The sequence below is a fragment of the Lygodium microphyllum genome, chromosome 13, assembly GCF_053477565.2.
Source record: "Lygodium microphyllum isolate KBCC chromosome 13, Lygodium_microphyllum_v1.1.10, whole genome shotgun sequence".
Lineage (NCBI taxonomy): Eukaryota > Viridiplantae > Streptophyta > Polypodiopsida > Schizaeales > Lygodiaceae > Lygodium > Lygodium microphyllum.
This window is the reverse complement of record NC_141147.1, coordinates 74,566,198-74,587,365: the sequence shown is the minus strand read 5'-3', so window position 1 is coordinate 74,587,365 and position 21,168 is coordinate 74,566,198. Positions and strand designations below refer to the sequence as shown.

The window sequence follows — 21,168 nt, the reverse complement described above, 5'->3', positions numbered from 1 at the left end:
GATCATATAGATGGAAGTGTATACTACCCTTTTTTTAACCCATGGTGTGGGTCAACCATGACCTCTAATCACTCATTACTAGCCAGCTCTAATGCACTTTTCTTTATATCTAGTAAGTGCAAAGGAAACAAATTTAATAAACATTTAAATATACAAAACAATAGAAAGGATATCAATTCTTTTTTTGTTTTGTTATGAGATACCATGGCTAATGTGTCAAAAACATTGAATCGGGATCGAAAAAATGATTGTACTTTTGATGCTAGATTGGGATTTTAAAATATCCTTACCTAAACCTTTAATTACTTTATCCTACACCTAAATGTAATATTCTAATATAAAATGAATATATCCATGTAAATAGTGTGACGTGAGCATATAGAACGATGAGAATAAATGATCCACTCTTGTAACAAATTCATACTAGGCTACTATTGGTGAATTGTAGTGAAGATTTTGGATTGTTTGGGTTGACCAAAGTAAGAAGCCAAAGAGTCGTTCAGATTGCTACATGCTTCATGATATTTTTTTCTTTATTTCATATCATAATCAATGTGTTTATGTTTCACTCATGTCACATAAACAAGCTATCTTGCTACTCTCTCTCATTGTTACTATTAACCACATGTAAAATTTGGTGCTATTTTGTATCAGTGCCTCAATAGATGCTAGCTTTTCTTTCTCTTTGCTAAAGTGGCCAACTACTTTGAAAATAGATTCTTCCTTAATGGAGCTTGCTCAGGTCTTAAATGCTCTGCCAAGATGAACCTAGACATGATTGTACCATGAAAATCCATCTAAAAAGCTATAAGCTACTTGCCATGCTACCATCTCGATCATATGATCAACATCGTATGCCATAGGGAATAGTGAACTTGCATTGTTGCTACATTCAGTTTTTTTAAAGTTAATGCGTACTCGAATCTTGCCATTTTTCTTGAGCACAACAACAATGGGAGAGACCCATTTAGTATGTTCAATCTCATAAATGAATCTTGCTTTCTGGAGTTTTTCAATTTCCTCCTTCACATGATGTGCATAACAAGGATTCATAAGATATGGCCTCTGTTTCATAGGTTTGGCATTTGATTTGAGTGGAATTGTGTGAGTAAGGACTTGCGGTGGAACTCCTTTTAGGTCTGAGTGTAGTTCCATGCAAACAAATTTACTAATGTATATATTAACACTGAGAAGAGAGAGAGAGAGAGAGAGAGAGAGAGAGAGAGAGAGAGAGAGAGAGAGAGAGAGAGAGAGAGAGAGAGAGAGAGAGGCACAAAGAGAGAGCGATATGTGTATTTTTTTCCACCGAGAAGAGATTGTAGACAGCCCCTTCTTCAGTGAAGAATGATTCCACAAGTTGCCTCTCCCAAATGAAGGAGGTTATATGGAATTATTTTTCACCCAACAAGGAGCTATCAACAGCCTCTTCTCGATTGAAAAAAATCCAATGGTTCCTTCGAGAGCAAAAGTATGGGGCTTCTGAGAGATGAAGAATTGGCATGGCGGATTTCTTTTTGCAAACAAGTGGTTGCTGCTTGATAGTCCCTTCTTGGACAAAGGAAAAGGTCACAAGTCTACTTGTGACCTCTTTTTCGGCCTGAGAAGGGATTGCCAATGACCCCTTCTTAGTGAGAATAATAGTACATATCACATACTCTCTCTCTCCCCCCTCTCTCTCATCATTCTTTAACTCTCGCTTCCCCCCATCTTCTCTATTCTCAGACGTGAAAAAAAGGTCACAAGTCCACTTGTGACCTTTTCTTCGATTCGAGAAGGGGCTATCATGGTGACCCCTTCTTGGTGAGAAAAAATAGTACATATCACATACTCTCTCTCTCTCTCCCCCCCTCTCTCGTCACTCTTTTACTCTCTCTTCCCCCCATCTTCTCTATTCTCAGACTTGTACTTTTTTTTTCACATGAGCATGGCTACTAGTGACCCCATTTCAAGCAATGAACTTGTAGCTTTATTTTTTACTATGCCGGTGACCATTTCTTATCGATAGAAAATAATATATATCTCATGATCTCTCTCTATCTCTCTCTCTCTCTAAGAAGGGGTTGACAATAGTGATGTGATGAGAGAGAGAGAGAGCATGTGAAATATACAATTTACTCTCGCCAAGAAGGGGTCGTCACTCGGAAGCCCCTTATCAGGCTTGGGACTTGTGACTTAATTTTTGCCCAATAAGAGGCTGTTGGCGATCCCTTCTTGGCAAGAAAAAATTACACATATCACATTCTCTCTCTCTCTCTCTCTCTCTCTCTCTCCCTCTGTCTCATCATTCTCTCTCTCTCTTCTCTTCCTATTTTCTCTCTCCTTTGCCTACAAAGGGACCCCTCCCCCCTTATCCACATTGCGAATCGTTTTCATGATTCTCAGTATGTGGCTCTCTCTCTCTCTGCCCCTTTCTCTCTCCTTTGTTTATAACGAATCCCTTCCCTCCCCCCTTGCAATTCAAGTTCATGATTTCTGACTCCTACCCTTGGTATGGTTCTCTCTCTCTCTCTCTCTACACACACACACACACACACACACACACACATCGCCACCTTCTTTTGTGTATGTGTGTGTAGGAGATTTTGTACTTGGATTTGTTCCTACATGGCTGTTGTGTTTATGTATATGACAATTAGTATTTGATAGTAAGAAATCAAGGAAGCAATATACCTGCAAGAAATAAATATAAACCCCTTCATCATGGCCATATCGGATCTCAAAAGGCAAGATCATGTCAACCTTTTCGAGGGTGATGAAAGTATAGGAGAAGTTTTAGTCTGTTCCCCTTGTTGAGCTTTCTCCCTAGATGAGTGGGAGTTCTTCTCACTATTGTGCATGGGAAAGGTGTGAAGGCCCGTGGCATAGGTAATGCCCACAACTCAGCGGATGTCAATGATCGCATTTGTGTTTCTCTCCCCCTCGCTTTTGGAGAGCAGCGTCTCCCTTGCAATTACATATTGTTGGTGACAACGACCTGTCCTAATCTAGGTTGTTGGAAAGGCAAGTTAAAGTCCTCGTGAAAGTCATCAAGTGGTCATTCTCTTTTCTGCAAACAATGATCCAAAATAAGGTAAGAGGGGGAGATAAAGTGACCATAAGAAAAATCAAGAGAGGGGTTTCTTACCGTCAATTCCATTGGACATTGTACAATTGCATTTTCCTCAAAGTCAATCTCTGCCAATAGTGATGAGAGAGAGAGAGAGAGAGAGAGAGAGAGAGAGAGAGAGAGAGAGAGAGAGAGAGAGAGAGAGAGAGAGAGAGAGAGAGCATACGATATATACAATTTACTCTTGTTAAGAAGGGGTCATCACTCGGAAGCCCCTTATCAGGCTTGGGACTTGTGACTTAAATTTTCCCCAATAAGAGACAGTTGGCGATCCCTTCATGGCAAGAAAAAATTGCACATATCACATGCTATCTTCTCTCTCTCTCCCTCTCATCATTCTCTCTCTCTCTTCTCCCCCTATTTTCTCTCTCCTTTGCCTATAAAAGGACCCCTCCCCCCTTATCCACAATGCAAATAGTTTTCATAATTCTCAGTACGTGGCTCTCTCTCTCCCCCTTTCTCTCTCCTTTGTCTATAAAGGATCCCTTCCCTCCCCCCTTGCAATTCAAGTTTGTGATTTCTGACTCCTACCCTTGGTATGGTTCTCTCTCTCTCTCTCTCTCTCTATATATATATATATATATATATATATATATATATATATATCCCCACCTTCCTTTGTGTGTGTGTAGGAGAGTCTGTACTTGGATTTGTTCCTGTGTGGCTATTGTGTTTACATATATGACAATTAGTATTTGATAGTAAGAAATCAAGGAAGAAATATATCTGCAAGAAATAAATATAAACCCCTTCATCATGGCCATATCGGATCTCAGAAGGCTAAATCATGTCAACCTTTTCAAGGGTGATGAAGGTATAGGAGAAGGTTTAGTCTGTCAAAAGTTTCCTTGCTGAGCTTTCTCCCTAGATGAGTGGGTGTTCTTCTCACTATTATGCATGGGAAAGGTGTGAAGGCATGTGGCATAGATAATACTGAGATTGACTTTGAGGAAAATGTAATTGTACAATGTCCAATGGAATTGATGGTAAGAAACCCCTCTCTTGATTTTTCTTATGATCACTTTATCTCCCCCTCTTACCTTATTTTGAATCGTTGTTTGCAGGAAAGAGAGCGACCACCCGATGACTCTCCCGAGGACTCTAACTTGCCTTCCCGACAACCTAGATTAGGATAGGATGTTGGCATCAACAATATGTAATTGCAAGGGAGACGCCGCTCTCCAAAAATGAGGGGGAGAGAAACACAAATGTGATCATTGACATCCACTGAGTTGCGGGCAGCCACTGCACTTGCATGTGGAGAAGGACTGACATTACGAGAAGGTGGACATGGTTTGATGACACAGATGAGGAAGGGCGAGAGAAAGCTCGTAGTATTAGAGAGTGATACCGAGGCGAGGAGAGCGACGACCATCAAAGCATCGAGTCCATTAGTGCACAAGGGCATGGCTGCATTTAAAGTAAGAGGAGCAAAGAATAGAAAAGGAGTGCATGCCAGAGACTGGGGGTACAATTGGTGAGATTGTTCTCATAGTCACTTGTGATAAATGTATTGTGCAAGCTTGTATTGAGAACCAGTATTAACAATGAGTGGTTATAAGAGATGGTGATGTGATATTGGTTATAGTTTTATTTCTTTACATTGATGTGGATATTACTTCATCATTTCATACAAATGCAGACATCCACCCCTTTGCCACCCATCCCATTATGTCGTTTAGTTTTCATGCCTATGATAAGAAAAGTGACATCAAGGTACAAGCAACTCTCAAAGACCTTTTTCAACAATGGGTATGTTGAAGGGACGGGTATATTCATAATATCATTGGAGACTCCAAGGCACCAGTGCTAGGAGATTGATGATACAATTAGAAATGAGTAGGACCCCTATTAGCTAAAGAAGTACGAGGAGTTTGAGGCAGAAAGAAGCGGCACCAATTGGGCTTTTTTGTCAAATTGCATGTTTTATGTTTGGAATGGTAACCATCAGCTCACAGCATGGATGAATGAGATACACATATGTAAGTGGACCTAAAGTATAGGCCCTTAACATTTTCCAATGTATTTGTTGTCTACATCGTCGCTAATATATTTAATTATTTGCAGTAGCCTTTTTTGATAATGGAGTCAATATGCGTGTGTTAAGTGTCATCTTGTAAAAATGACAAGCATGGTAGAGGAGGAGATTTTTTCAGCTATATCATGTACAAATAGGTATGCAATGGACCATTTTCTCATATGTTTGGAATGCCTTTGTGCATTGAACATCACATGGATGAATAAATATGCATGAGATCTTGATGTAGAATGTATATAGGCTGGCACAAAAGGGGATGATGTTGTCCTTAATTACCAAGTGCAAGACGAGTATGATATAGCATTGCAGCCAATCAAATAGAAGCAGACACAGCTCTCTGACTTTGAGTTTAGTACCAAGTGGGGTGAGGCATACTATAGTATCAATGAAAAGCTCGTTAAGAAAACTCGACATTTGCTAAGAGTTGTAGACCCTAGTTGGTCGAGGTTGACAATGAAGAAACCACAAACACAGCATGTGATATCTTGGTGGTTCATCTCCCTAAAGATAGTGTCATGCATGGATATTAGGGAATGGAATTCTATCATGGAACTCCTATACTGAGGCAGAGTTAGTCAATGCCATGCATCTAGCTAATCCTGTGCTCAAGGACACAAGGATGTTATTTTTCCTTGCCACAAGATATACTCCATGATAGGGCTTATCGCGAGTAGGTTATGGAGGATGGATGCTGATGGATGGAGTTAGGGAAAAAGTGTTGGACCTTATGCATGGCAACATATTGTTCATTGCGAGACACCTATCTGTGTCATTAGAAAGAGAGGAGAGAGTTTTAAAGTCATAATATGGTCATGCTGGATACTGTTTATGATATTACATTTGTTGGCTCTATTCAGTGAGTTCAATGGCTAAAATTAGTATTGCATGCTTTAAATGTAGGTACATGTGATATATATTCTAATGTATATGCATTCTAACGTGAATGAGTGGGTGTGAGATACATTGGGATCCCCAGTGAGAGATCAATATGAGATCCAACATTGTTAAGCCACTGCAGAGATGTTTTGTAGGCATTTAGTAGATTCGTAATCCTTTATATAAATACCACATACTATAGGTGGCATGCAACATGGCAGGGCTTTTTGAAGCCCATTTTTGCAAATGTACACAAAAGAAGGGGACACCATTTTAGATTGCAATGCAGGATGTGGTGATCTCGCATAAGTAGTAGTAGCACTAAATTCTAACATATAAATTGCATGTCTGTATCACTTTGTTGAATATGAAAGATTTCTAAGAGCAAAGGTAACATTACATAAACTTGTACAATATTTAATTGTAATGTAGTACTATTTTTTATCATAACAATACATGGGTGATCACCTTTCCACATGCGCATGTATAGCTACCTCCCACAGCTAAAAAATTAATTGTCTTCTATGTGAATGGGGTGGTTCTACATAGGCGGCCAAAGCAGAAGGGATCATTACTAGTGAAGCCCCTAGAAGTGGGCAGGTATTGGGTGATTTTGTGGCCAGGGCTTGCAAAGTTTTTGAAGGAAATATCCATATTGTTTAACATTGCCATTTGGAGCTCAATGAAGGAAAACAACTTAAGCAAGCTACTCCAATTGGCTAGAAGTGAATGTGTGAAGTCGTCAAAGCAAATAACAACCTTTCTATTTTAATATGGACAAGTCAAGTGCAAAGAAACTCCCACAACCACTTCTTTCGGAAGGAGTTACACAAACCCCATTTTCTTGAAATGTTTTGACGACATTGATTGGTCATACTTCAAATAACGATACTATTTATGGATGATAGTATGGAAAAGATGCAGATGAACCCACCGAATGTCTTTATAGGCCCACTCTCATTTGAGGAAAACCCCATGAACACTGTCCTCCTGGAGCACATGCTTCCCTATTTGACTGAGCTAGAATCCTTCCATGGTTCAGTCTTAGACTTTGTTAGGGATCACCCATTCCACCCTCCAACAATGGAACTTGATTGATATTTGATATGCATAATAAATATGTACTTTCATAATTATTTGATTATATTGATTTTGAAGTGTGATGAAATGAGGATGAGAGAGAATAGGAGAAAGAGAGAGAAATGTGCAAGTGAAGAAGATTGTGTACATGCCTTTGCTCAATTGTAGTACTATAAGATGTGTAAATAATGCATGTGTAAAATATCTAAGGAAGGGTGGAGCGTAGATTCATGTATGCATGTGAATGTACATGTGCACGGTGGATTGAGTAGCAATGAGGCAATATTGTTGTCCCGATATTAACTATCTGAACAATTTGAAAAACAATAGATATTGCATGTTATTGTAGTAAATGTAACAAAATATTTGATATCGTATCATGTTGTAGTAAGTTCACACAATAATGCTGAATTGAATGTAGTGAAAACATGTGCGATGTAGTTTCACTTATGTGTGTCCTAGAGTTACAAAACTGAGATTTCAAAGAGGGAAGAAACTTCCAACCAAGAATAACCTCATCCAAAACATGACACGGGAGTGGGTGATCTATATAGAAGAAAAACTCCTTGAAACACTTTTTAGGGAACACTTTTTCAAGTAGGGCATTACAAAATGTAAGATGGATGATAAGCTGATGTAGGGAGTTGGTCGTTATATCCAGCAACCTTAAGTGACCATGTGTTTGAGCTATAGGTACCTGCAATCAATTGAATAATAGTTTTTTAATTAAGGAGATGCAATAATCCAAAAGCACACCTTTTCTTTTTAGATTGTTTGAAGTAGGCTTGCTTGAAGCTTGCACAGAGTAAGTAGTAGAAGGAGAGCAACTGCCAATTTATTTTTGTCTATAATGCCCCTACGATCGTCTACTTCCTCTAGTAGGGCCATTTGAGTTCCTAGTAGAGGGGATAGTAGTATTACTACCACTGTTACTAGATTTTGCTTGATTAAAGATTTTTTCAATCATTCATACTGCATCACCTTTCTTGTTGTTCAAAAGATTTGTTCCATTTTTGGAGATCATGAGATTTTTTGTCGCAGTAATGACCAATTCCTTGTAGTAAGCAAACATAAACGAGGCTTTAATGAATTCATGTGCTTCATTTGCAATCCATTTGAAGAATTGCAACATGAATTCCCTTAATGTTTTGGTTGGAAAGAAAGTATCAATGTTATGCATCATGTACTAGAGTACATGACCGTGGACCAAAGGATTGTACTATTTCTACATTCAGAGTAGTCACTTGCAATGTCACAACAACACTTGACAAAGGGTTTGAGGAAGTTAAATACCCCATAGAGTGACTTCACCTCTGGTTTTCCATCATGAGGCCTAGCAACCTTGGTGGTTACACAAACACCATGAGGTGATGCACATTTACTAGCCTCAAATGAAGCCATCATGATAGGGCTACTTAAGATCATTGTTTTGGAAAGAGAGGATGTAGCACCCAAAGCTAGGGCAAAAAATTCTTTTTCTAAAGAAGCCACATCATCCTTAGCAAGTAAGAGAAGCCAAATATGTATGGGCATAGGTATTGTTAAAGTAAAAACATCATAAGACAAAGCTTGGCGATAAGAGGCTTGGAGGTAAATTTCCAACAATTTGTATGGTATAAAGGCATCAACATTAGACCCTTCGTCTTGTTTTCTGACCCACTTATGAGGTTCCCAAGTGGTATTTAAAACTTCAACTTCATTCTTTGTGAAATCAACAGCCAAGAACCTCCGGGGGGGGGGGGGGGGGGGGAGGGAGGGGGGAGGTCACTCATAAATATATGTATATATAATGTGAGTTTAAAATAAGGAATTTTTAAAACACCATTTTTATATATTTTTTACATGTAGAAGGGTGTCATATAAAGGGATTACTTACACATTAAATAGAAAAGGTTGTGTTTTATTCAAGAAAAATTCGCAGACTAGGATATTTATAAATAGGCCATGAACGCATGTTATATAGAGGATATATATACAGTGAACCCCTCGAGCCAGGAACCAATGACTTTCTTTCCGTCATATCCAAGGGTGTGAGAGTTTCCACTTCTAGTGATTTTTTAGGCCTAGGATTCTTCTCCTAGAGGGCCACCCCTATATGATTAAAGATGTTGCACAACATAGCTTTCTTGATAGCTTTGGAGGAGTCAATCCAGTTGCTTGGATTCCTCTCATCCTCATGGACAAGGTTATCTAAGTTTTCAACCATTGTCACTTAGCTTAGGAATGGCTAGCTTAATATTGTTGAGTGTGAAGTGGTAAAATTTGACCCATCAAGCCATGTCAAGTTGAACTTAGAAGCAGATTTTTAGAATTCGGATTATTGTTAATTGTGGCTTTATCAATATCAATAAGTGTGCGATGGAACTCCATGGATCCAATGTATGTCAGTAGTCCTTGTATAAAAGTGAAGGGTGCAAGGAGTTGCTCTATGCACCCTAAAGCCATAAGATTCGAATGCTAGGAAATATGGTGCTCTGATAGTATCGTGATAGTATTTGCATGTGAGTTTAATGTTGACAAAAATAGCTACTTTCCGTACTACTTTCCCTATCAATGTTACAATTAAGCATAAAGATGCTACCAATTTTCATAAACTTTAGACAATCGCCATGCACAAGCATTGTAGACACTTGGAATATGAAAACAGGTACCTACGAACTGAATGTTAAGGTAGTTAGTAAGGACTAAAATACACAATCTTTGGTCATAGGCGGCATAAGTCAAACCTAGTTACTATCCTTGTTGCTTGACGTAGAACAAGGCTGCCTTGTTTGTTGTCAGGGCTGTCTATAGTAGCTTGAGATGCACCACACATTGCTGAGGAGTTTTAGAGAGTGAGATAATCTAAGGAAAGGAGGATGTGAGAAGGGTGTACCCTTGGCTATAAATATAGTGTTGGTGTGTATGATCTAAAAGAAGATCAAAACACACTTGCACTAGTTGTAAGGCTCCTTTTAGTATGAAATCTGTAGAGTAGAGAAACTTTTTAAAGATATTTTCCAATAACCAGCAACTAAGATTTGTGTAAGACGTGTTGTCAGGAGATCTAAATTAGCTTTGCCTAAGGGCTCCTAATATGCATACTCATCAATGCTCTTGAATATAATTCATTCATAGTTAGCTTTCGCTTTGGGCACGGGAGTAGGCGTAACAATCTGCGTAGCCTATGATATCCCCTACTAGATGGTATTATCTTGTGTGTATGTGCCTGTGGTAGTAAGATGTCGTTTACTAAATGTCAGGAGATGTATGCCGAAGTGCTGCACGTAACCAGACCATTTTGTTAATCATGTTGCAGTAAGCACGTAGATGGAGAAGCCCCAGTAAGATCTGTGTGATGGCAAGGCGCTGTGGCGTGTAGTATACAGCTTATACCTAGGGGTGATACATTCGGCTGTGAGGCAAGTTGTGCGCCCATGTATGCATGTGGCCTATCCCATATTTTATGCAGTGGCTATTGTTAGGCAAGAGTAGAGCTCCTCAGAGCTGATATAGGGACCTGCACTGCCACTTTGATGACTGTTAGCTAGCTAAGCAGTCGAAGGAGAGATAGATCGAGTCAGGGTGACATCAATGGATTGTGATGGGCGCTGAGTAAGGTGGAGGGTGGCACGCAAAGTTCAGGAATTTTCTTTTTGTCAACCGCATTTGCCAAGTTTGAAACATATACTATTGCAACACATCAATTTCTTCCTCTAACATGTCCTTTTGAATTGGTTAGGGTCATATAATTGCCTTGAATTTGCACTTGATGATGTGCCTACCACTTGGAAGCTTTTCTTTCCCATCATCACATATTGAACTTGATTGTAAGGTACCATGAATAACTTGGTTTGTAACTTTTGATGCAACTTGTTTAACATTTTATAATGAATTAGGATAGCTTCCATTATTGTCCCTTGTTGTGCATTGGTCTTGTGCACTTATGAATAGTCATTAAAACGATTTAATAATGAATGCTAACAACCTCATTGTGAAGGATGCACAAGTCCTTGTGTGTGTGTGTTACTAACTTATGTTATAGCAATGTCTTACAAAGAAATGAAAAGAGTGAAAACATAGGATAAACAAACCTAACATGTAAATGGAGCATTTGGTAGTACTGTTTAGTTATTACCCACCCTTAATTTCCACAATATTGAATTCGATTTCAAAAAAGAGCTTTAGTTTTGGTTTCAAGACCGTTTTTGTTGAAAGCATACAAAGCATTTGATGGAGTTGCAATTACCAAGCCAAGGATGAAATATTGAACAAGAAAGGATATTTGTGAAATAAAGAATGGGATGCTAAAATGTTAGCATCTATCTAAAGCTAACAAAGAGCGTGAAGGAACTAAAGCAAGCAAGAAGTTGGTCAGCATCTCAAAACCTATTTTTGGAAGGTAATATAAGAATGGTCCCTTGCAATGTACACTTCAGCTTAGAGTCCTATGCTAGAGTGAATCTCCACAAATCAACAGCAATATCAACCTCTTGCTTCTTGTGGAACTTGTATAATGCAGGTAAATCATATCGAAGCTGCACAACCCAAAAAAAAAAAGAGAGAGTAATTATCGCAGCTGCACAACAAAAAAAAGAGACTAGTTATCATTAGCACGAAAACCATATTGCATACCTTAATTGAATTAGTAGCAATTTTTTCTTTCAAAGAACAGAACATGCATCTTGGACGAAGGCCAAGTATAAAAATCAAAAAGAAGGAATCTTAAGCAACCACCCTTGTAGAAGAAATCACAATCTCACATACATAATACAAGTTTCTAGGCCTATCAATTTCAGGACATTTTCACATGCCATGCACGAAATAGTGAGTAACAAAGCAAGAAACATGACAAGAAGAGAAGGGATACTAGAATTGGAATGCTCTGTCTCCTTATTTGTCCTAAAGATATCGTTACTGACTGAAGGCAAAGCCAATGTCATAGATTGAAACATCATTGGAAGCATGAACAAAGGGTGTGATATAAGCTAATTTACAGTTTTAATAGTGTTCCTTTTCACAATTGAAGCTCATGTGACACCCCATTTTGACCCTGCAATATTTCACCATGCCGGTTATTGATTCTCTCCTATCATGCTTGCTGAGCACACCTTCAAGGCTGGATTCCCATCACTGGCTGCAAAACAGAATATTTGGCTAGATTGTGTGGAGCTATGCGTGACAATGCAGTTACAAGTAGTTTGTGTGGATTTCTGTATGATTATAGGGTTGCAGTAAATCAGTTGCATTATTTTTTTGTAGTTGATAAATTGCCAATACTCCTCACACAATACGTGAAGTTTTATCTTGTCATTATTGAGAAGCCTGATAATTAACCAGAAAGCATGGATGTTTAGGATGAAGAGCTTCTTAATGGGTGAAGGATTATGTGAATTATGCATTGGATGAAAATAAGAAACTTGAGGTCTCTGATGAGACCCTGCATCAAATCAAACAAAGCCATGAAAGGCCTACAATAAAAAGGCCAGCAGAGTCATGTACTGTCTTTTGGTTGGGCCTCTACTTTGAGTCTCCTTTGTTTCCCTTACATGAACCCTCTGACAAAACAGATAGGAACATCATGGAGTCATTTACCAAGTGATGACACTGATATGCCATGCAAACCTTCGCAAGCTTATTAGTCTGGCAACAGGCATAGTAGTAATTTTAATTCCAAAAGCTAAACAAACAAAGTGTTTTTGTGATTGTGAAAGTATACCTCACATACTACTTCTGCACTTTTGGCTCCAAAGTCTCGGAGGGCCGCACGCTTTACATGCTATGCAATGGAAAAACATATCAAATTTGTCATCTTACTGGAAATTGATTCATACATACAAGCAGGCAGTCAAAGACGAGAACTTAAGCCCCTCAGTGCTGATATTTGAAGCCCACTGCTCACATAAACAGCATTGATGTTGATGATTTAAGGAACTGAGAAGGCATCAAACTTACATCTCGAGTGCTAGTTTTATGCAAAGAATAGACGGTTGATTCAGCAATCTGTCAATATAGGAAGCTAGTAAGAAATTCAGACAAACATTGAAAAAGAAGGCAATCATACTAAATCAAGGAGGTACTGGGGCCATTCTGAGTTGAATTGATGGGTTTAAACTGACTTTTTTTCTTTAAACAAAGATTGCTATTGCAAATAACCTGAAAAGACTTCTACCAATCTGGACAGAGACAAGAACAAACACTTCTAGTTCTGTTATGCATATAAAAAAATCCAAGCAAAAGATGGATGAACCAAAACAGGAACTCCTTAAGCCCCAATCCTTATTTGCAGTAGAGTACTCCAACACTTAAAAATAGTCCTACAACTGTCAACTTAGGGAATCCATATGCTCAGATGTTCAGCTTTCATCTTTATTGGTGAGTATCAACCTGGCATGCAGCAGAGAGGAATGCCATGTCAGCACCTTTTTTTCTTGTGCCAAATGGTGGATTCATCACAACAGTGTCAACCCTCCAACCTGAATGAAACATCGACAGACCATGTAAAAATAAAAGCATTATTTTTCCCACTTGATTTTCCACAATTTAGACTTGACAGTGTAGAAACACCGAAATATAATTGGAAGCAAGGATTATCAAGGACCACAGTCATACTTCTGTGGTTATTAGGACAATGTAGAAACACCAGAATATAAATGGAAGCAAGGCTTATCAAGGACTACAGTCATAATTCCATGGTTATTAACACAGGAGCCTCAGCAGTTGGTACTTGGTTTGGTTACAGTGGAGATCCAGTCACTTGTGCTAGATATGGAAAGCCAAAGGAGATAAGAGACTGTATAAGGAACTGCCCTGGGGCTCAAGAGATATGGAGGAGAGCCCTCAGTATGGTGTTTCATGGCACACTAAACTCTATCATTGTGAGATGGGGGACAATTGTGTTGGTCATGGACAGAGGCCTAGCCTATGGATACAACAATGTTCAGGGGAGTCGTGCCAATCTCATTTTGGGTTACCTCTCCACAAGATTCAAACAAAGATTGTCCGCACTCTCTGCAGGAGATGGAAAAAGATACATGGTTATTTGGAGATTAAAAAGGAGGGGGAGAGATGGTAATCTTAGGACATGGGATTCTGGCACTTTCTTTCACCATAAGCCACATGTGATTTGGCACCATAGACCTCCCGATGGGTTATTCACTCAAGCTTGTTAATAGACTTCCTCTTTATTGTAAAGTATTTTTTGGTTTTGGAAGTCTCTTACAGGGCTGCTTTTGTAGTTTGCCTTGGGATACTTTGTCCTGAGGGGGGATGTTAAGAATCATTCTAAAGTGCTACAGTCATAAAGAGAGCCTTCAAGACAGCGAACAGGTCTATAAACAAACTGTCATCATTTGAATCAACTATCCTTTTGTTACAAGCTGTTCAGATGGTCCAAAAAGCTCAAAATGTTATGCTATCCAAGAGAGAGTGTTTTCATTGATCTTGTAGTATGTTTATGCAAGATGTCTCCAGGGTCCCATTAGCTTCTTTAGCCACATCACCAGGCAGTTGCCTGCATTTTCCAGCAGTCCCTGCACAAATTAAGTCAAACAAGCTAGCATGGCTCAAAGAAGTAGGTAGAATTGAGCAGATATATGGAAAGCCATCCCCTCATGTCCAGCTCCTTAGGATCTTCTTGAGATGAGCTGGATACTAGTCTTCAACAGATGAATGATTTTGCTCATACTCTTCTTGCAGTAGGAACACAACAATGCTGATATGATGGGCAGCTTCACAGAAGGACTTTGATATCGAAGTCTCAAAGGGAGAATGAACATTGTTGCAAACCAGAACCATTGGCTTGTAGATCCCAATCTAAGGTCGGTACTGCACAAGAGTCCCCGCAAGTTAAGGCATTTGAGGAGATTGTCTTGTGTACTTCAAGGAGCTCCAGGAAGTGGGGTTTCACAAGCACCTTCCTTCCACTTGATCCATTCTCAAAAGGAGGGTTTAAATAAAAAAGAGAAACAGTCGTCCAGTTATTGAAAAGCATCCAAGAAGAGACAGGACCCCTTCAGGGTCTCTAAAATTTTGAGATGTACTTTGGCATAATTTAGCCTCAAAGAACATGATCATCTCTCTAGCTAAAAAAACATGTGGCTAAAAAACAATATGAGCTGGCTACATGCAAAAACAAGTTGTGCTTTAGTGTAACCATGAAACATTTCAGCCCGAAACACCATGTCTCAAGGCAAAACATTTCAAAAGTGAACATTGGCTAACTTGTTGGGTATGGAGCTCATATGTGACCAGCAAGCTATGGTGGATGGAACTCCTTGGAGAGAGAGAGAGAGAGAGAGAGAGAGAGAGAGAGAGAGAGAGAGCGAGCTTTTTCCAAATATCTCTGCTCCCTGGTTGGCGATTGTTCGCTCTACTCCAGTTGTTCCTTCGGTGTGATCTATTAGTACTGTTCTTGTAATAGGTTCTTCTGGTTGTTCTGAGAGCCTGCAGGCCTCATGTAAATATTAGTTACTTAGAGAGAGAGAGAGAGAGAGTATGCTGACCTGATGGTCTCATGTAATAGAAAGTAAGAGATACAGAGAGAATGTTGACCTGATGGTCTTGACGTAATTATTCACTATCTAATTCAATTATCTTCACGAAAAAAAGAAGAAGAGAAAGAGCTTGCACGTGCACTGATTGAAAGATATATTAATAATGATAGGTGAGATATGTATTATGAAAGTATAAGTGATAGAGCCTCAATATATGGGCTAAGCTATATAGCTAACCCTTTGATCCTTATTTAATGCTAAGTGGTGTAAAAGGTGTTCACACCTAAACATGCACTTTTACACACAATAATGTGTGTTCACACACGAGGATAAATAAATCTAGCGAACCCCCCTTCGGGTCATGGGTGACTGAATCGGTAATATGAAATATATGAAAAAGGAAAAGGGAAGGTCTTACCTCGAAGAGATAGTGTCTAATCCCATATAATGATTCTGGAAAAGAAGATACATAAATGAGAGAGGTGTAACATGAGGATGACATGGTCTACCGAGAAGCTTAAGGACCTGAAGTAAGACATAGTTCAAAGGTGCGTGTGCATAGCTCAAAGGCTGATCAAAAACCAATGTGGCTCAAAGGCACTGGGCACATGACCAAAGGCCAAATATGTGGATATAGCTTTCGAGATCAACTAAGAGGTTCTGCAAGAAGTGGTTACAATCCCCCTTTGAAATATAGTTCCTTTGTGAATTAGAAGGAAAGAAAATAAAAAGAAATACAACTCATTTTGGATTAAAATCTGGGTAGAGGATCCCACACAATTATTTAATAAGTGATGGAAAGGCCTTACCACAGGCATGAGCATGGCTAGTGTGTAATTCCAACCAGACGTTTTTATGTTTTAATACCTTTTAAGTTTTTTATTTTTATTTTTAGTTTTATAAATTTCTATCAAGATAAAAAATCACCCCTAGATGTTAAGGTTGAGAACATCGCGATCAATGTTGATCGCTTGTAATAGCATTGCCAAACATTGGATGATTGGCGAGTCACTTTTTGCCCGATGTTGAAGGCGCAAGCACTCAAACTGTCTTTAACATATTGTCAAAGGCCCCAATTTGATGTAGATAGGCGCCAATGTGAAAAGCCCCAAAGTTCAAAGAAGAAATTTTGAGAATTCACGGTTAAATTGAAAAAGCTTCAAATCTTATTCATGAAATTTCAAGAAATTCCAAGCGAATTGCAAAGTTCCAATTTCGTATGAAATGTCCCTAAAAAAGAAATGAGATCTTTTGAATAAGGCTTAATTAAAGACCTTATTTTAGTGCCAAAACATGTCGAGATAGATCTGATGGTCGGAGTGGATGTGACGTCTGCTAGTCAACGATCAAGGACAAGCAGCGAGTTGAGTGTCGACAGGCAAGACATGAATGCGCATGAGACGGGCTGCAGGTCAAGGCGGCGCTCAACAGATCAGAGTCCAGAGAAGTGGCAGGTTATAGTGCCTTAAAGTGGTGGATACACAGGCAACTAATGCAGCAAAGTCATGACAGTACATTTGAATATCAACCTAAGCAGACTTGGGATGCCACATGCAGTTGCACAGGTGGGTGGGGCAATGTCGACAATCAAGGCAGCTCCTCCTCCTCCTCCTCCTACAGTAGCTGAAGCACCCCGAACAGCAGGTCAGAGATTGTGGCAAGTCTGCTCAGATACCACTGTTGGGTATGGAGCTCGCATGTGACCAGCAGGCTATGGCAAATGAAACTCCTTGGAGAGAGAGAGAGAGAGATATATTAACATCTACAAAAGGCCAATGTGGCCTATGAGACAAAACCAAAGTACATCTTTGTCCAATGTCATCTCATCACGAAAGTAAAAGAATGCATCCTAGTATAAGGCTAACATCTAAAGATCTCTATGTCTAAAAAACAGAATGTATAAAATATCGAGCTATAGTAGCTCCTCTCCGAATGCCAAGATCAACACATGATCCAAACCATGATGTGATCCAGGGCCATCTTGCTAATGTATCGAGGGATGAGTCTCTTGTCTCTCTTAATGATGGCTTTGATCTGACTGTAGTATGGGCTCCTCAATCTCATCGGCCACGCGATCCAGGTCGTCGTGCTTGACAAAGTGCAATGGCCCTCTCTAGTGTGACTCCACAATGTGGAGTAGGGGGTAGTCTAGTGAGATGGATCTGTGTTTGCCAAGCTAGTAGTGCCTATGGGGTCTGATCTATGAAAGAAATCTATCACTGCTCTCTGCATGGGTCCCTTTGGATGAGCTGGTCTCTTGTCTCATAGTAGTGGTGTGCGATGCCTTTGCAGCTCTAGGAGGGAAAGCCCTAGACATCTCTAGTCCTCATACTCCATGACATGATGAAGAGGTCCAAAGCCCTCACGGAAAAGGCAATGATACCTTCCCCGTATGTCATAGTACACTACATTTGCATATATAGTGCTCCTCCGTCTTAGGCTCTCTGTCATCACAGAGCTGGCATATCCTATCATCCACTAGAATATCTGTCCATCTACCTGTCTCTATCCTCAACTAATGGCAGGAGGCGCACATCTATCCAATAACAGTCCACATACTACGAGAGAGGTGCGTATCCATATACTGTGGTCGAACAATAGATCTATCCTCAGAAAGGTATAGGAAGTGGCTCCGCTAAAACTTTATCTTTGGTCTTAGAGGGAGCAGCTGCTAGATCCAAGTCCTCCCTATCTCAACTCTCAGGACATCGGCCCTAATGACTGAATTTAGCTCAGATCAACTGAGGAGGAGTGTAGGACAGTCCAAGCTATAGTTAAAGGGCGATGTCCAGCCCATGTAAGCTCATCCAAGTGGCTATTTGTTAGTACCAACACTCCCTCTCACCTGCCTTTGCTAGTTGTCTGAAGGAACTCAATGCCAATTTGGGATATTTGTGGCATGGGAGCTCCCATATCCTGTGTAAGAAAGTCATTGCTATAAAGAGTGCCTCCACAACCATAGGTACTGTCCCTAACTCTGCTTTGATGATAGGGAGTGGGTTGGAGGGCTTACTCTTGATCATGCATGATACACAAACTGAAAGATAGATTGATACTGATGAGAGAGAGAGAGAGAGAGAGAGAACGTGTCCTGTCCTTTGCCCTCGCCTGAGCCTAGCGGGAGATGGTTTCTGATCTACGCGTCCTGCCCTTTGCCCTCGCCCTCGCCTGCAGGCCTGTCACGCTGCCTGCCTGTGGGTCACACAGCCCACCCTGAAGCTTGCGTTGCAGCCCAGCGGGGCACGTGGCCTGACTGTGCTGCCCTTACCCTGTGCACAGTCTGACGACTGTTCTCCAGATCTACACCTGCCCGTCCCTGCTGCACTACCCCTGCGTTTTCAATATGAGTGCAACCCTCTAGTCGCCTTTCGTCATACGCTATGCTGTCCATGGCGCACAGTATACCTGCGGGCCTGTGAGGCGCCTTTGACATACAGCGCGGAGAGGAGCTGCGCTCTGTCCCATCGCAAGCTCTAGAAGGAGACGGCACAGAGCTGAGAACACTGCTCACTGCGTCTGCTGTCCGTGGGTGTCTGCCCTGTGCATCTTGCTGTGCCAAGTCAGAGAAAGAGAGACATAACCTGGCAGCACGCGACTGCAACCATGCACAGATCAGAGAGCTGATCTGCTCCTGTACACAGAGAGAGAGAGAGAGAGAGAGAGAGAGAGAGAGAGAGAGTGTGTGAGTTACAGAGGTGCAGATTTCTATCACAGCAGTCAGAGATCTGTGACACAGCAGGCATACAGTGAGAGAAACAGAGAGCGAGAGAGGCCTGTGCTGTTTCTGGCTTCTGTGAGCTTTTGGTGCAGCATCCAACCTGCACAAGTGTTGATACAATATGGCTGGTTTGGATATGGCCTTTCTCGACCAAACGGTGGCAGCCCTTGGTCCGGATTCTGATACAGAGGAACCAGAGGATATGGTTCCGTGCACGGAGGAGATGCCCCTTGGTCCTGACTTCCAGCCTGCGGGCAAACGCACCAAGCATACTTCGGAAGAGACAATGGATCATCAGGAATGTTCTTATGCGCAAGTTGCTTCTGATTCTGTGGATTCTCGAGATGTTGATTGGGAGCATTTGTTGGAGTTTACCAACACCCTGCTTGGTGATTATGTTCAACATAATCATGAAGCGTTTTCCGACTCTGGAAGTGAAGATGTTCTGGAAGCTACTGTGGACCCAAAAAATGTCCTGCGCTCCTTGGTGTTTTATGAACGTGCTGTTATACTCTTCTTCACTGGCAGGATTCCAGTGCTGGCTCATATTCGCCAGTGGCTGCACAGTCTACTACAAGGAGAGTGTGTTGAAGAGATTTTTGTAGGGCCCTGTGGCTTTTATGAGGTGCTGTTGAAATCCGAGAAGCACCATGCTGATCTGCTGTCTAAACTGCCACTGTTCTTTGATCGCCGTTTGGTCCATGTTGTGCCATGGCGCCCAATGGCAGACTTTCAGCGCTTGCTTCAACATGAATGCCTGGTGTGGGTTGAGGTGGAAAACTGTCCGGCTGTCTATTGGCCACAGTTAAAGGATGCCATGGCCGTTGTGGGCACTGTTTTGGTCCCCCCGAGCCTGAGGTCTACGAATCGTAATTGTTTGTGTATGTTATGGGACACTGCTCGGAAAAGGCCTGCTTGGTTATGTCTTAACTGCTCTGGTATGCATCCTTTGCACTTTCGACTGAAATGGGGTAACTTTACAGGCCATTGTTTTTTGTGTGGTAAATTGGGGCATTTTATGGCTGAATGTCCAGAAAAGCAACCGACTTCAGATGGGGAGCATGTTTTGCCTCCCAGGGAAGATATGGTGCTTGATGCTCCGTCGCAGGATGCGACCCAGGCCCCTAAAGTTTTGGATAAAGGCAAACAACATGTTTCGGGCTTGGATTCCCGTGATAATGATTGGGTGGATGTACGTGCCAAAAAAGATAAAAGGTTTGATGCTGGCATGGTGGATACTATGCCTAATGCTTCTCAAGATTCCTTGCGTACTAATACATGCAGGAAAGACATGTTGTCGTCAAAGCCCCCTTCTCATGCTAGGGTTTCTTCTGTTCCTCGCAATCCGCCCACGAGGAAAGTATATTCGGATGGTCCGAAGGGCCCACCTGCTAAGTTGGCTTTCGATGCTAGAGGTAATGTGATTACCTCATGGGATCGGCGTTATCCCCGTTCCATCCCCAAGTCAGTGGATATACCGTCTACCTCTAAATCTGCCCGTCGGAACTCTTTTGCTGTGTTGGCTGATTTCTTGGACGAGGGATTCCTTGACATTCTTGTAGAGAAGGTTAAATCGAGGCAAGTGTTGCCTCATTCTTGGTCTTCATTTTGAATATACATGAAGATAGCCATGTGGAATGTGAGAGGCATTTGTTCTCGCAATAAGCAACATGCCATGTGGAGTTTATGGCATGAGAATCAGTGGGATGTCTTGTGTGCTGTTGAGCACAAGAGTCACGGCAAAGCAGGAAAAGTTGTGGATTGCCATGGCTTTCGCTTGTTTTATGCAGGGACTCATGCCATGCATTATTCTGGTGTGCTTGTGATTGTCCATGAGACATATCAACCTGTTCTTATAAAAAATGATGTACATGGT

At 40.9% G+C, this 21,168-nt stretch overlaps 1 protein-coding gene across 6 annotated transcripts in view; it reads right to left on the bottom strand.

Annotated features, from left to right (window-relative positions):
* Nucleotides 1-11,201: 11,201 nt before the first annotated feature.
* The window catches only part of LOC148026778 (S-adenosyl-L-methionine-dependent methyltransferases superfamily protein), a 62,450-nt gene continuing 52,483 nt past the window's right edge, over nucleotides 11,202-21,168 (bottom strand). The window contains exons 6-11 of one of the 6 annotated variants that reach the window (XR_015692896.1): nucleotides 13,467-13,555; nucleotides 13,035-13,082; nucleotides 12,799-12,858; nucleotides 12,555-12,637; nucleotides 12,077-12,216; nucleotides 11,202-11,617 (exon numbers count right to left, since the gene is read on the bottom strand). Coding sequence is in view for 5 of the 6 variants with exons in the window: in XM_087691279.1 (XP_087547405.1) it covers nucleotides 11,533-11,617; nucleotides 12,555-12,637; nucleotides 12,799-12,858; nucleotides 13,035-13,082; nucleotides 13,467-13,555 (365 nt within the window). In the remaining variant the exon portion in view is untranslated. The remainder of the gene's footprint in view (nucleotides 11,618-12,076; nucleotides 12,217-12,554; nucleotides 12,638-12,798; nucleotides 12,859-13,034; nucleotides 13,083-13,466; nucleotides 13,556-21,168) is intronic. The other 5 variants (XM_087691279.1, XM_087691281.1, XM_087691280.1 and 2 more) reach the window with 5 other exon arrangements.